The sequence below is a fragment of the Dendrobium catenatum genome, unplaced genomic scaffold (assembly GCF_001605985.2).
Source record: "Dendrobium catenatum unplaced genomic scaffold, ASM160598v2 fragScaff_scaffold_390, whole genome shotgun sequence".
NCBI lineage: Eukaryota > Viridiplantae > Streptophyta > Magnoliopsida > Asparagales > Orchidaceae > Dendrobium > Dendrobium catenatum.
In genome coordinates this window covers 7,615,753-7,630,690 of record NW_021318852.1, presented here as the reverse complement: position 1 = coordinate 7,630,690, position 14,938 = coordinate 7,615,753, and the positions used below count along the sequence as shown (strand labels likewise).

General features: G+C 37.3%; 1 protein-coding gene across 1 annotated transcript; it reads left to right on the top strand.

The window, feature by feature from the left end:
• The first annotated feature begins 9,529 nt into the window (after positions 1-9,529).
• LOC110106216 (protein trichome birefringence-like 42) lies at positions 9,530-14,710 on the top strand. The gene is made up of 5 exons (XM_020836017.2): positions 9,530-9,993; positions 10,089-10,260; positions 11,561-11,742; positions 11,921-12,079; positions 14,164-14,710. The coding sequence occupies exons 1-5, from the start codon at positions 9,530-9,532 to the stop codon at positions 14,501-14,503; spliced, it is 1,317 nt and encodes a 438-aa protein (XP_020691676.1). The 3' UTR covers positions 14,504-14,710.
• Positions 14,711-14,938: the final 228 nt, after the last annotated feature.

The window sequence follows — 14,938 nt, the reverse complement described above, 5'->3', positions numbered from 1 at the left end:
TTTAATTTTAAAAAAAAATTGTATTAAAATTTTGCTTGAAAAAGCAACAAGAAAGCTTTCATAAGTGAAACCTTATGCTTCATTTGAGACGGCTTTCTTACTATTATCTAAAGCTATTTTTTAATAAAAAAATTTCTATTTAAAAAATTTATACTTAAAAACTATTTACAAAGCATTAATACAATTGTTCCAAATGAAGCCTTGAATTTTAGGCTTCATCTGAGACGGTCTTCTTACTACTTGTTAAAGCAATTTTTTTATATAAAAATTAAAATTTTTGTATTAAAATACTATTTTAAGAAGTAATAAAAAAGCTATATGAAACGCCAAGCCTTACTACGGAATTTGTTTGTGTGATAGTTGTAAGGAAATTAAGCAAATTTTTTTTTAAAAAAAAAGTAATACTTTACTTTCAACATATTATTTTTATAAAAATAATTTTTTGCATCTTTTCTTACAAAAATCTCTGAGCACCACTAAATGGTCCCTCAAGCTCAAAATATTCTGTAAAAGAGAGTCTTGCCTACAAAATATTAAACAATGGAAAGAAATTAAACAACAATTAAATTTTAAATATAGTCTACTTTAGTTAGGGGGGAAAATTACTAACAGGATTGGTTTGGATTAGATCAGAAATTGATCAAATCTAAACCTAATTGATTCAAATCCGATCTATTGGCATCCCAATAATCTTAACCTATAACTTATCAACTATAGAGTTTAAATTAATTGATAAAATGTCCTGTTGTTTCAGTTTCCTCTCGTGGGAGGGGTAAACGTGGAAGGAAATAATTTGTGGTTGGTGCCGCTGTTCTTGGTTGTCTTTGCTGCCTCCTGATGATGGTTGGTTTTTGCATTGGTTGGCCTTTACTTGTTGCCTGTTTACTGAAGCTTCGATTTAAGTTTAAAGCAGGTCGTTTGATTTGCTGGGCAATGATGTGGCTGTGGCTCACTCCTCCGTAGCCAAGGCTCATGACAATCTTTGGTGGTGATTTTTTGCTTGGTTGGATTGGCTACTTCGTGTTTTACTATTCTCCGCTCCAAATTGGATGGTCTGTGTCTGACTACGGTGGTGTTGGTAGTCTCGACCAATTATTAAGTCCGTTGGGATGTAACTCCCTTGTTTCTGATGTTGCTTTTTATGTTCCTTCGCTCCTCTGATCCTTGTACTCCTTTTATATTATTAATATAGTTTTTATTTTCTGTTAAAAAAATTAATTGATAAAAAATAAAAAAACCATATCAACAAACAAAAGAATATATATATAAAAAAAAGATAATTAAATAGTTAAAAAAAAAAGATAATTAAATAGTTTACTATTGTGATAAACTCACGGGTCAACTCGAATTTGATAAATAGATAAATTCATTATTTTAAATAATTTTACAGTAATTATACTTATTTACTAAAGTATAAACATAATTATTTAATATTCCAGTATAATTAATTATTAATTTTAAATAATAAGTAAATAATTATTAATATAATAGAATACGGAAAATATGAAAAAAAGGAAGATTATTTTAATCATAAATAATTAATAATAATTAATTTTACAAAGGAAAACCGAAAACGACTTCCCGTCTTTCGGTATTCGATAGAATACGGAAATTCTTCATACACAAAATCGGGGATTATTTTAAATAAAAAATTTGCTCCATCATAATAATTGAAATTATAAGACCTTTAATTATGCTAAAAAAATTAAATATTTATCAATTAGACGATAACCTATCATTATTAAATGAAATTCTTAAAGAAGGCTTTCATACCGAAGAGTCGAGATGACTTAGGCTGAATATAAAATTAAATATAGTATAATTTGAAGCAAGCATTATTAGGATTGAAGCAACTTCTTAGAGCCTTATATTGTAGAATTGCTAAATAATTTATTGAATCTCCATTCACAATGAGATGAATAGTTGGAGGGAGCGGGGATGCAAACTCGCACACACGTCACATATGTAAGTTTCAAACTCGAGAACTCTTAGATGGCAGTCTAAGCTCCAAACCAACAAATAAAGATAGAATGACGTATGTCATTTTTATCTTATTAGTTTAAGTGAAAATTTCGTGCAAGGATATCCTTAGCAGTGCCTGTTGCGGACTACAATATACGCGGCGATAGAGTTAGAAAGTTTTTGTCTCAACGTTATACGGATATTCAGCACACAAACAGAAGATGAAAGAACACCATGATTTTTACGTGGAAAACTCTGAAAATGGAAAAATCAAGGGGTCATGCCCAGTTGATAGAATTCCACTAGTATTTTCTTGAGATATAAGAGGCTGACTCGTCCTTAAAATTTAGGAAGTTCAGATTACAATAATCCACTTCTGAATTGAAATTAAGTTACAAACAAGAATTTGAGATTAGACAATGTTGGATATTCAGGTTGAATCCCAAAGTCACTTGGAGATCAAACAGAATTCCAGTGCACTTGGAGATCGAGCGGAGTTTCGGCGTCACTTGGAGATCTGACTGAGTTTCGGCGTGAGTTGGAAGTCGAGAAGAATTCTGGCGTCACTTTGAAGTCGGGCGAAACTCCGGCGTCACTAGGAAGTCGAGTGGAACTCCAGCTTCACTGGGAAGTCGAACAGAATTCCGGCGTCACTTGGAAGTCGGGTAGAACTCTAGCGTCACTTGGAAGTCGGGTGGAATCCGGCGTAACTTGAAAGTCGGGCGGAACTCCGACGGTGGTCGAGGAGGAGCTTCTTCCCTCCTCTTCTCTTCTTCTTCTTACTTTCGTCCCCTCTTAAGAGAAATGAGGGGTTATTTATTATTTTTTTAGGATGGCATGACCCGTAAATAGGAGGAGGATCAAGGACAAATGTGAAATGGTTTGGATGGACGACCGATATTGAACCCCTTGATTGTGGACCATTTGTCAGATATTTGAAGGTCTTAATGATATTGGAATTCAGTGATCTTTGGCTCGTTGAATTCTACTCGTCAAGCTGCTCAATTCGATTATAAGCATGTCATGTTTGGAAACCGTTTTGTAATCCAAATTGTGGTTGAACCTTCCAATAGCGCTAAGTCTATGATTCAGACTCATTTCGGCTCGGATTGAGTTGAATTTGGTTTCGTTGGATTAGTATTTTTTATATACTCAGTTTGACTATAAATTTGCTTAAATCGAAGTTCAGATGATCCCAGATTTAATTTTTGAAGTTTCCAACCTAATTTTGCCTCGAGATTCTTGCTTGATCAAGATAACTTTTAGATGATATATCAGTGCAAATATTGGACACGACCCAAAAACTCGACTCAAACCCGACCCAAAAATTTTGATTTAAGGTAAACCCATTTGAGAAACGGGTTTGGTTTGAGCTGACAATTACGGAAAACTTGAAAATGACGCCGGAATGACCCGCACTGACCATCGAGTTCCGCGACTTGACTCACAATCCTTCCTGTCGGCGCGAGCCTGCCCGTGTCACATCTCCCGTCGTTCGTAATCGCGTCGAGTTTCCACCTGCCCGATATCGAGTCTGCTCTCTAACGAGTGACGACGTATTGCCGCTGCGCCGCATACAAAACATCCGCTGTCAAGTGCACCTGGTCCGGTGCCGGGCTGTCGGCCGCTGCTACAAGCATTGGTCGTATCCGACAATTGAGTTGGAGTGAACCAAGTAACCCGTGCGAGTGATGAGTTTGGGTTGGAAATACCTAACAGTTTGCAAATTGCAAACAAGTCGGGTCGGTCGGATAAACTAATATCGAGGTCAAAGCTCCATATCGACCCAAACCTCGACCCGTGACCGATTTTTTAAACAGCCCTATAGATATCCCTGATTTAAACTACAATACGAATCATTGAATATCACTCAAACTTAACCATGAAATCAGTTACTTGTACAACAATCAATATATACAAGCTTTAAATTCAAGACCTTTTGGTTTGTAGCCTAAACTCACAACCAACAAATCAAAGGTAGAAGACTTACTACCTTCTTTTTATCTTGTTAGTCATTAACTAAAAAATTTCGTGTAAGCATATCCTGACCTAAATTAGAGTATGTTCAGCTTCAATGTTACTGATCTTACGTTGAAATTAGTGCTTAAATGATATCATGAATTGCACTAATTTAAACTTAGATTCAGAGCATATTATAATATTTTAAGTCATAATTGTATTATGCACTTCTCTCATGGGATATGTTTTATTATTATTATTATTTTTTATTTTATTTTTTAAGTTTTTTTTTTCTCTCATGGGATATGTAAAGTTGAAGTTAGCTCCATTATAGCTTACTTAAAGATAAGCTTAAATATATGAAATGGTCAATGGATTTCAGCCTAAGATATTCATCTGCACATTTTTCTAAATGAATTGCTTATATATGGAGGGATTGCATGTACTAACTATTTTCATGAAGTGCCCCTTATGGCACGTATTCTCTTCTGGTTTTTAAAATTTTTTTATGGCTTACCAAAAAAATAAAATAAACTAAAAATAAAATAATAAGTTTTTTTTTTTTTAATAGAAGCATAATATATGGCTACAGCAAAGGCCTCACAGGCAACATGTTTGTGAAGAAATTTTAGAGTAAGGAATAATTTGGAAGTATAATAACTAAAAAATTAGTGAGTTTCTTAAAAAAGAAATTATGAGAAAATGTTTGAGAAGTAATTTAATTTCTTTACCATTGTTGCGTCCTGGAGTATTTGCGGAGGTAGAGAAATATAAAGTTTAACGTCTTAGCATTGTACGAAAATCCGTCACGCAATCAGATAAAAAGAGAGGGTGCGTTATCCATTAGAGACACCAAGATTTTTACGTGGAAAACCCCTAAAAATGGGGGGGGGGGACCACGGGGCCTGGCCCAGTATCAATGAATCCACTAGTATTGTAGTTGATTACAAAGGATGTCCTTCCTCAGGGGAAGGCCTTAGCTTGATGTGCATCTTATAGAGTATATTACATGGTTAGAATACAAAGAATCATTGTTTATGTGTTTGTTTGGTCTGAAGGATTGTAGTTCGTGTGCGACGTAAGTCAGAAAGATCGTAGTCGGTGGGCGACAGAGATCGGAAGGACTTTAGTCGGCGAGCGACATAAGTCAGAATGACCGTTGTCGGCGGGCGATGGAGGCCAGAAGGACTGTAGTCGGCGGGCGACATTAGTCAAAAGGAACGTTGTCTGACGACATAGATCAGAAAGACGGCGTCAGGTAGACATCCATCAATTGAGAGAAATTCAGAATCAGATAGATGTCCGATGAAAGTCCGACAATAGGTAGAAGTCCGGCGTCGGGTAGAAACTTGGCGACGAGCAGAGGTCCGACGTTGGGTAAAAGTCTGACGCCAGTTGGAGGCCGAGGAGAATTCTGACGTTAGATGGTATTCTGGCAGAACTCCGGCGTCACTTGAAGGTCGGACAAAAATCCTGCGTCACTTGGAGATCGACATAATTCCGGCGTCACTTGGATAGAATTCCGACGACGGTGGTCGAGGAGGAGTTCTTCCCTTTTATCATTCTTCTTTTCTCCTTCTTCTCTTGCTTGGGTCCCTCCTCCTCTCAAGAGAAATGAGGGGCTATTTATAGATTTTTTAGGATGACATGACCCGTAAATAGGAGGATGATCAAGGGCAATTGTAGAGTGGTTTGAATGGACGGCCAATATTGAATCCCTTGATCATGGACCGTTCATCAGACATTTGAATGTCTTAATGATATCGGAATTTGGCAATCTTGGGCTCGTTGGATTTTTCTCGTCGAGCCGCTCGATTTGACTATAATCACGTTATGTTTGGAAACCGTTTGGTAACTTAAATTGTGGCTTGGACCTTCCGAATGTGCTTTTGGCCTTGATTTGGACTCATTTGTGCTCGGATTGAGTCAAATTTGGTGTCGTTGGGTACGTATTAATTATTGTTTTTTAGTTCGGTTTAATTTCAATATATATATCTTTGTTGCGTCCTGGAGTATTCGCGGCGATAGAGAAATATATAGTTTAACGTCTTAGCATTATACGAAGATCCAGCACACAAGCAACTAAGAGAAAGGGTGCAGCATTCATAACAGATACCAGAGTTTTTATGTGAAAACCCCTAAAAAGGGGAGAAAAACCACAGGGCCTGGCCCAGTTTGAATGAATCCACTAGTATTTGCAGTCGATTACAAATGAGGCCCTTCAATTCTTAGGGAGAAGGACATGTCTTGATGTTACAAATGTACGTCATATATAGCACATTACATGGTGGAAGTTATAATAATCAACATAAAAATGTTTGTTTGGTTAGAAGAGCCATAGTCAGCACGAGACAGGAGTCTGAAAGACCGTAGTTGTAAGGAGACCAGGGTCAGAAAGACCATTGTCTGATGATGGAGGTCGGAAGGACCATAGTAGGTGACGGAGGTCAGAAGGACCGTAGTCGACAGGAGACCGGGGTCAGAAAGATCGTAGTAGTAGGGCAATAATTCAGTAGAACTCCAGGCATCATGCAGTGGTTCAGCAGAAGTTCGGGCCTCAGGTGGGGGTCCAGCAGAAGTTCGGGCCTCAAGTGGTGGTCCAGCATAATTAAGTTCAGGCCTTATTTCCTGGTCTGGCAGAAGTCCAGTCGTCACGTGGTGGTCTGGGAGAAGTTTGGGCCTCAAGTGGTGGTCCAACAGAAATATGGGCGTTAGGCGGTGACCTGGTGGAGCATAGGGCCTCAAATGGTGGTCAGGTAGAAGTCCGGGCCTCAAGTGGTCCGGTGGTGGTCTGGTGGAGCAATGATGTCAGGCGGTAGTCCGACCGAGGTGAGGGCCTCAAGTGGTGGTCCGGCATAGCTCAGGACCTTAAGTGGTGGTCTGGCGGAGCAACGATGTTAGGCGGTGGTCCGACGGAATTGAGGGCCTCAAGTGGTGGTCTGGCGGAGCTCAGGGTCTTAAATGGTGATCCGGTTGAGCAACGACGTCAGGAGATGGTCCAGCGGTGGTCCGACAGAGGTAATGGCCTCAAGTGGTGGTCCGAAGGAATAACGACTTCAGGCGGTGGTCCGGCGAAAATTAGGGCCTCAAGTGGTGGTTCGGCGGAAGTCCGGTGGTGGTCGAGGAGGAGCTTCTTCTTTCTCTTCTTTCCCTGGTCCCCTTTTCAAGAGGAATGAGGGGTCTATTTATAGATTTATGGAGTGGCATGGCTCATAAATAGATGATAGATCAAGGGTAAATAGGGAGTGGTTGGATGGACGACCGATGTTGAATCCGTTGATCATGGACCGTTTGATGGGCATTTGAATGTCTTAATGATGTCGGAATTCGACGATCTTGGGCTCGTTGGATTTTTCTCATCGAGCCGCTCGATTCGATTATAAGCACATAATGTTTGGAAACCGTTTGGTACTTCGAATTGTGGTTTGAACCTTCCAACTGTGCTTCGGATCCTTTATTTGTACTCATTTGTGCTCGGATTGAGTCAAATTTGGTCTCGTTGGGTTCGTATTTCTGAGATGTTCAATTTGACTGTAAGTTTGCTGAAATCGAAGTTTGGATGGTCCCAATTTTAATTTCGGAAGTTACCAACTTGATTTTGCATCGAGATTCGTTCCCGATCAAGATAATTTTTTGATGACGTATCAATCTTAATAGTAAAAATATCAATCATAAGCTATCAATTTGGGATTAATCATTTATATTAGATTAGATGGCTCAACAGGAGCTGAATTGGACGAGAGCTAGCCTGTAATTAATGAGACAAATGTGAGACAGGTTGGCTGGGAAGGAGCCATGAAAGAGATGGCTTCATTGAGAGAAATTAGGAGGGACAAAATTAGGTCAATGGGTTAGGAAAGTGAATGAATCAGAGATCGACAAGTTGAAGCTACGAAGACAGAATTAATTAGGCTTATAATCTAGAGTTAGAGAGACTAAGACAGGCTGATAGCAATCCAAATAGGTTGCATGTAGAGGTGTCAACAGTGAATCCGACATGAAAATCTGATTTAGGTTTCATTTGGGACAGCTTTGTTGTTGTTTTCTAAAACAGATTTCTAGTATAAAAATTTGTTGAATTAGAAAATTTTATACTAAAAATCCTTTGTAGGAAGCAGTACGAAAGCGGTCTCAAACGAAGCCTTAATCTTATCATGAAAATTTCAAGTTCAAGTCAACATGTCACCCATGTAATATTTGGTTTAGATTAGTGTAAGCTTTGGTGTCTTGAAAAAACTCTGGTTAGAATTGAGTTATATCAAAAAACAAAAAAAAAATATTATTTATTGCATCTAAATTTTGTAATTGTGTCTGTTTCAAATTAGGTTGACAGTAACCCAGCAAAGTTTACGTATTTTGTCAGATAAATATGCTCGTGTTCTTCCATCAAGATGATTGACAATTTCGAACGGTTCATTAAATAGGCAGTATTCGCTTTCAAGCTGATTATATTCGAGTCCAATCACATTAAAATTGAACCTAAAGCCAACTAATACCTGCATTCAAGTCAAGCATCCCACAAACCCTAAAGCAAATTGATGAGGTCTAGTTATATCCAAGGGGCCCATGATTTTGATTGATGTGGCTCATCTTTATCACCATTGCTTGAGAATCATCAAAATTTACTGTGAAAATCATATTCTTTTTATTATCTTTTTATGTAGAGTTCAAACCAAAAAAAAAAACTATGGCTTGTTTCTCTGTGTGTTTGACTAAAACCCTAATAATATACATATAATACAGTGTGAAACAGCAATAAAATTTTGTTTATAAAGGGAGTTGTTGTACTGACTCTCTACCTAAAGCCAGAGACCAGCTCCTTTTATTTGTGTCTTAAGAAAAAAATATATGCACCAAAAGAGGCTCCCCACCCTCTCCTATCAATCATGTGGGAACAAATTTATGTCTTCCACTTGGTGGTTAGCCATTTAACAAAGCTAATTAGACCATCAGTGTAGAAAAAGAGAGAATCATTTCTTGATTTTGTCTTTTTTAGAATTTCTTTTTTACATATTTTGTGGAGAGAATTAGACCACTTGTTTCTTTTTTAGAATCATTTTTTAGAATTTCTTTTTTACATATTTTTACATGTTTTATGGTATTGAGTTTGTTTGGGATGGTTGTAGTTTTTAATAAAGGGAGTTGTAATGTTGACGTGCAACTTCTGTATTAGAAAGCTGCTTTAAGAAGTAGCAAGAAAACCGTCTCAAACGAAGCCTAAAAGCATTGCATTCTCATATAATTTGTATCGATATGGACTTCAAAATTATTAAATTTACTTTGAAATTTAGTGTTACGTATGAACAATTTGCATAGCACTAATCTCAAAACAAATCCGATAATTTTAGAGCCCATCTTAACACAAATTATATATATCATACTATCCTCACACAGTTCTTTTTCAATTTTAAAATCTTCCCTCTCTTACATCAGCAAAGCATAAGCAGACTATCAAACCAAGAGCACAACTTAAATATTCTGCATTCTTCGCTAATCCATTGAAGCTCCATACTTCAAAAACAGCATCAATCTCGAGTCCAATATTCACCATCTTCTTCCCCTCCACCAAAAACTTCGAAGCTCCATCATACAAGACTCCTTCCTTCTCATGGAATCCTCTACCAAGCCTCCATTGAACCTGAAATGGCTTCTCTGCTTGCTCTCCGGATTCATTGGCCTCTTCCTTCTCTCCTACCTTAACAACAGACACAGCCCGTCTTCCCCTACCGTTGAATCCCTTCAAAACCTCAGCTTTTACAATCTAAGTACCATTATTCCTAAGTTCAATCACTCAGTCGTCGAAGCACCACAGCCCGTCATTATCGCCCCTAATTCTCCTCCTCCTCTCCCCACCATTGCTTACTCTTCAGCCTTGCCTCCACAGGAAAGTATTCCAGAGAAAACCTGCAACATATTGGAAGGCAAGTGGGTTTACGATCCCAAAGAATATCCTCTTTACAGAGAGAAGCAGTGTCCCTTCCTCAGCCAGCAGGTGAGCTGCCAGAAGAACGGGAGGCCGGATTCTGACTATATGAGGTGGAGATGGGAAGCCCAAGGCTGCGATATCCCAAGGTAATAATTAAGCTCTTTGAACGCAGTTGATTGAGAAAGAAATTGAAGATAGTCAGATATATATACTTACTGTGGAGTTACAAAAACTCTTGAAGGTTTAATGGAACTGAAATGCTGATGCGGTTGAGAGGGAAGCGAGTGGTTATTGTGGGAGACTCGCTGAATAGGAATCAATGGGAGTCGCTTGCTTGCCTTCTCTACTCTTCTGTTCATCCATGGCGTGCCGTGATCAAGCTGCGGGGCTCTTACAAACTGTTTCGAGCCATCGTACGTTGAATCAATCAAGTTCTTGTCAACTTGTTCAAGCGCAATCTAAGAAAATAGATAAAAAAAGAGGATATTTATTACCTATTTATGTAGATACGTAGCACTCAAAATTATTTTATTAAGATATTTAATATTAATTTTTTTATTCATAAAATAAAACTCTTTTAATGGATCTAACGAAACCCTCGATGATGGGAAAAATTATTAGGTGCGGAGTGCGCACCGTCCGCACAAGCATTGGGGGGTGTTCAGTACCGCTCGGTACCGAGCACCTCCTTGTTGCGGACGGTTCTCCCCGTCCACACTCCGCACCTAATAATCTCTCCGATGATGGAGTCGCAAGAACCCATCGTAGCTTTGTCTTTGCATGTTATTAGTCTTACTAAGCTCTTATGACTTTTTTGTTTCTTTTTCATAGAGAGTTTTGGGAATTGGGGTAGGAGTTGGAGGGGAGATGGTGGGAGGAAAAGGGAGAGAGGGTTAGGCTGGAGAAATTATTCTGTGCGGTCACCGAACGGCTCAAAGACGAATTAAAACTCCCACATCATCAGGTACAAAGCATTACATAGCAGCGGTATAAAACAAAAAAATGAAGTTGAGTGTTCTCATTCGCCTCTGGACGCCATTCGTTGACCGCACATAATAATTTATCGTTAGGTTGAGAGTGAGAAAGTGTTTGAGAACGGGCAAATGTCGAGAGGGTGATTTGGGTGTTTGGTTGAGTAGAACACGGTGAATTTATGATTTTCTTTTAATTAAATGAGGGCCATATATAGTGAGATCTCAGAGTTACTTCATCATCATTTTTTAGGGTTTCGTCAAGCTACATCAATTGGGTGCTATATTCTATAGATAATGAAATTTACATGTTAAATTTACAAATAAGATAATTTTGAGTGTTATGTATGTAAATTCTACTAAAAATTTTGTGTATGTCATAATATTATGTCTTGATAGTCATAAAATTTATTAGATTTGTCTTGAAATTAATGGCATAAATGAAGAGTTTTGTATTGTTCTAATCTCAAAGCAAATCTACTAATTTTCAAATGCATATCCTAATGCTTTGTATTAATAAGTTTTGACATAATTTCTCTCTAATAAAATACCTTAAAAGCATGTAAATAAATTGTTTTGATAGAAGTAATTGAATTTGCTTTGAAATTAGTGTTGCATATGAATAATTTATATTGCACTAATCTCAGTACATCTGATGACTTTCAAAATCATCCTAATACAATTTGTTTCGAATGTCCTGATTTTTTTTTTAGAAATAATTTAATTTACTCTTAATTTGAAGGATTATGACTGCTCAGTGGAGTTCTACTGGAGTCCATTCCTAGTGAGAGTGGATGAGAACAAAGACGGGGATAAAATTCTCAAGCTCGATAAGATGCCCGAAGAGTCTCGTATGTGGCAAAGCGCCGCTGTGCTCATCTTCAACACCGGCCACTGGTGGACACATAGCGGCAGAACCAGAAGGTGCCTAAACATCCCTTCTCAATATCAGACAATTCTATAAATAATATTCAAATTTTAATTATTTATGATACTTATATTCATTTTTTTAATATAAATGAAATTCATGTGTTATGATGTAATTAAGCATTTATTTTAGTGATTTTGAAAAAGCTGGGTGGCTGGATGAAATATGATGCAGTTGGAAATACTATGAGTGGAGAGGGCAGCTGGTGGAGGATATGGAGCGGGACGCCGCATATGAGATAGCTATGCGGACTTGGGCTACATGGGTTGATCGCCATGTAAACCGGGACAAGACAGCCGTCTTCTTTCGTAGCATTTCTCCAGAGCACAAGAGGTAAATGACAATTTCAAATTTAATAAAGTTACTAAATACTTTAAATATAGTATAAATTAAAAAAAAAATTAAAAAAAAAAGTTTCATTTGTAAATAATTTAAAAATAAAATAAACTTTTTTTTTTAAATGAACCGTCATAGAAATTGGGAAGGAGATTGTGATAAAAAGTAAATATCGTTATGAGAGCTCGTTGTGGAAGACATTGGTGAGATTAATGTTCTATAAAGGAGCAAAGTTCATGGAGGGAGCTCATGGGTGTATGTGTTGAAGGAGAAATTATTACCTGTGGTCTCCAGATGAGTTCGAACTCCAACGAGATGTCGCTTGTATACAGTAGTGTGTCCAACTTATACTTTTTACATAAATTGTACACACTACTGTTTACAATCAACATGTGTCACAATCTCATTGGAGTTCGAATACTAGTTACATTTGAAATTTGCACATAATAATTTCTTGAGTTGAAGGGATTTGTGCTATGTAAATGGGCAAGTATCAATGGGAGGTCATTAGGGCAAGTTAAAAACAAATTAATAATGATAAATTTACACAAATTAAAGAGAAAAACTACTACAATATATGACATATAATATTTAGTTCGTCCTTCTCACACAGACACACATATATAAAAAACAAATTAATAAAGGGAACATTTTCAAATTTATAATATAATTCTTATGCATTTACATAAATAACATCTAATTATTCATATTTACTTTTATATAAATTACATTCAAGTGGTTAGAATTTTAAAATAATTAAATAATATTTTCAACATATTGGTCTTTACCTTGAATAAAGTAATCATAGACAGTGGAACCGGACTTAATTCTCAAGGAGAGTCAAATGACAAACTTATTAAAAATAATATATATATATATAATTTATTTTACACGATCATTTATCAGAGATTTTTTATTATTGTTAGAAAAATTCAACATAATCGAATAAAAATAATAGGAGGCCAAGATATTTGGAGTGACAAACTATGTGAAAAAAAAATGGGCTGAAGGCAAAAATTAAAATTCAGGAGGGGCAGACTACAAATAACCCTTATTATACTAAGAATTTTAATTTTTTTCAGGGAGAGCAATTGCCTCTCTCAGCAGTACGAACAATTATTTGGTTCGGTGAACGTACGCTCCTCTACGTTCGGCCACCAATATTTTAGCGACACGTAGCATTAAGAAAAGTCGCCGACCCGACCCGCCGTTTTTTGGGTTCTCGTACATGCATTTTTTTAATTCCTTTACAAACCGAACAACATCCCATCACTTTTTGGATATATTTCAAATATCTAGCAAATACCGAGTTGTACCTAGTTTTTTCTAGCAATACCGAGCAAATACCTAGCAATACCGAGCAAATACCTAGCAATACCGAGCAAATACCTAGCAATACCGAGCAAATACCTAGCAATACCGAGCAAATACCTAGCAATACCTAGCAAATCCCTAGCCATACCGAGCAAATCCTGAGCAAATACTGAGTTGTACCGAGTTGTACGGAGTTGTACCTAGTTTTTTCTAGCAATACCGAGCAAATACATAGCAATACCTAGCAAATCCCTAGCCATACCGAGCAAATCCTGAGCAAATACTGAGTTGTACCGAGTACCGAGTACCGAGTACCGAGTTTTTTCTAGCAATACCGAGCAAATACCTAGCACTACCGAGCAAATCCCTAGCAATACCAAGCAACTCCTGAGCAAATACTGAGTTGTACCGAGTTGTACCTAGATTTTTCTAGCAATACCGAGCAAATACCTAGCACTACCGAGCAAATCCCTATCAATACCGAGCAAATCCTGAGCAAATACTGAGTTGTACCTAGTTTTTTCTAGCAAATCCTGAGCAAATCCCGAGCAAATCCTGAGCAAAAAAATAAAGCATTCCTGGGTTCCGCTCCGGGTCAAGTCGTCGGGCCGCGCGGTAAAGAGTAAGAACACGTGGCGATATGTTATTGGCGGCCGAACGTACCTCTACGTCAGGACAGAGGACGTAATAATTGTTCCAGCAGTACACAATTCCGCCCGTGATCATAGAGCTATGAAATATGGTATTTAAAGCTTTTGATATTGCAGGGGAAACCTACATTGGTGCTACAACGAAACCAAGCCAATAAGTACTCATGAACGATACATACAAACGTTTCCAAGATCCATGGTTTCCATAGTGGAGAGAACCATAGGGGATATGAAAACACAAGTCAAGTATCTGAACATTACTGGACTGTCAGAGTCGAGAAGAGACGGCCACACATCCATATACACTACAAGGCAGGGAAAGCTCCTTACAGAAGATGAGAGGAAGAAACCAGATGAGCTCGCCGATTGCAGCCATTGGTGCCTGCCAGGAATTCCAGATACCTGGAACAATCTGCTCTATGCCTCCATTGTAAGATCTTCTAGCGTTATTTTTTAGTTCGGTAATTGTTTAGCAGAGACGCCTAATTCACAGATCAATTTTTTCACCACATCAAATGATGGGAGAGGGAGAACCAATCATGTCGATCAATGATCGTCACTCTAGAATAACAGTAGCATTTTGTTTTCATCCCACAAGTGTATTAACTATTAACGATCAGGGTATTCTTTTTTTTTTCTTCTTCTTCTTTTACTTTGATGAGTCGGATAGAATAAGAAAGTAAGAAACATTCAAATGTGTGATTACTGACTGGTTTTGATAATATAATAGCTGATTAAGTAACTTATGCAAAAATATTAAAAACAATTATTCATTATATAATAAAATCATGCAAAGAATAGATTAATATTTCATTTGTGATAACTTTTTTACTATTTTTTTTTAAATAGCTTTCTAGTACAAAATTTTTTTGAACTAATATATTTTTTTTAC

Excerpts from the sequence above, each read along its gene's own strand:
- LOC110106216 (XM_020836017.2), top strand. The coding sequence starts at position 9,530 with ATGGAATCCTCTACCAAGCCTCCATTGAACCTGAAATGGCTTCTCTGC. Across the intron at positions 9,994-10,088 it reads CAAGGCTGCGATATCCCAAG|GTTTAATGGAACTGAAATGC; the intron begins GTAATAATTAAG and ends AAACTCTTGAAG. Across the intron at positions 11,743-11,920 it reads CATAGCGGCAGAACCAGAAG|TTGGAAATACTATGAGTGGA; the intron begins GTGCCTAAACAT and ends AATATGATGCAG.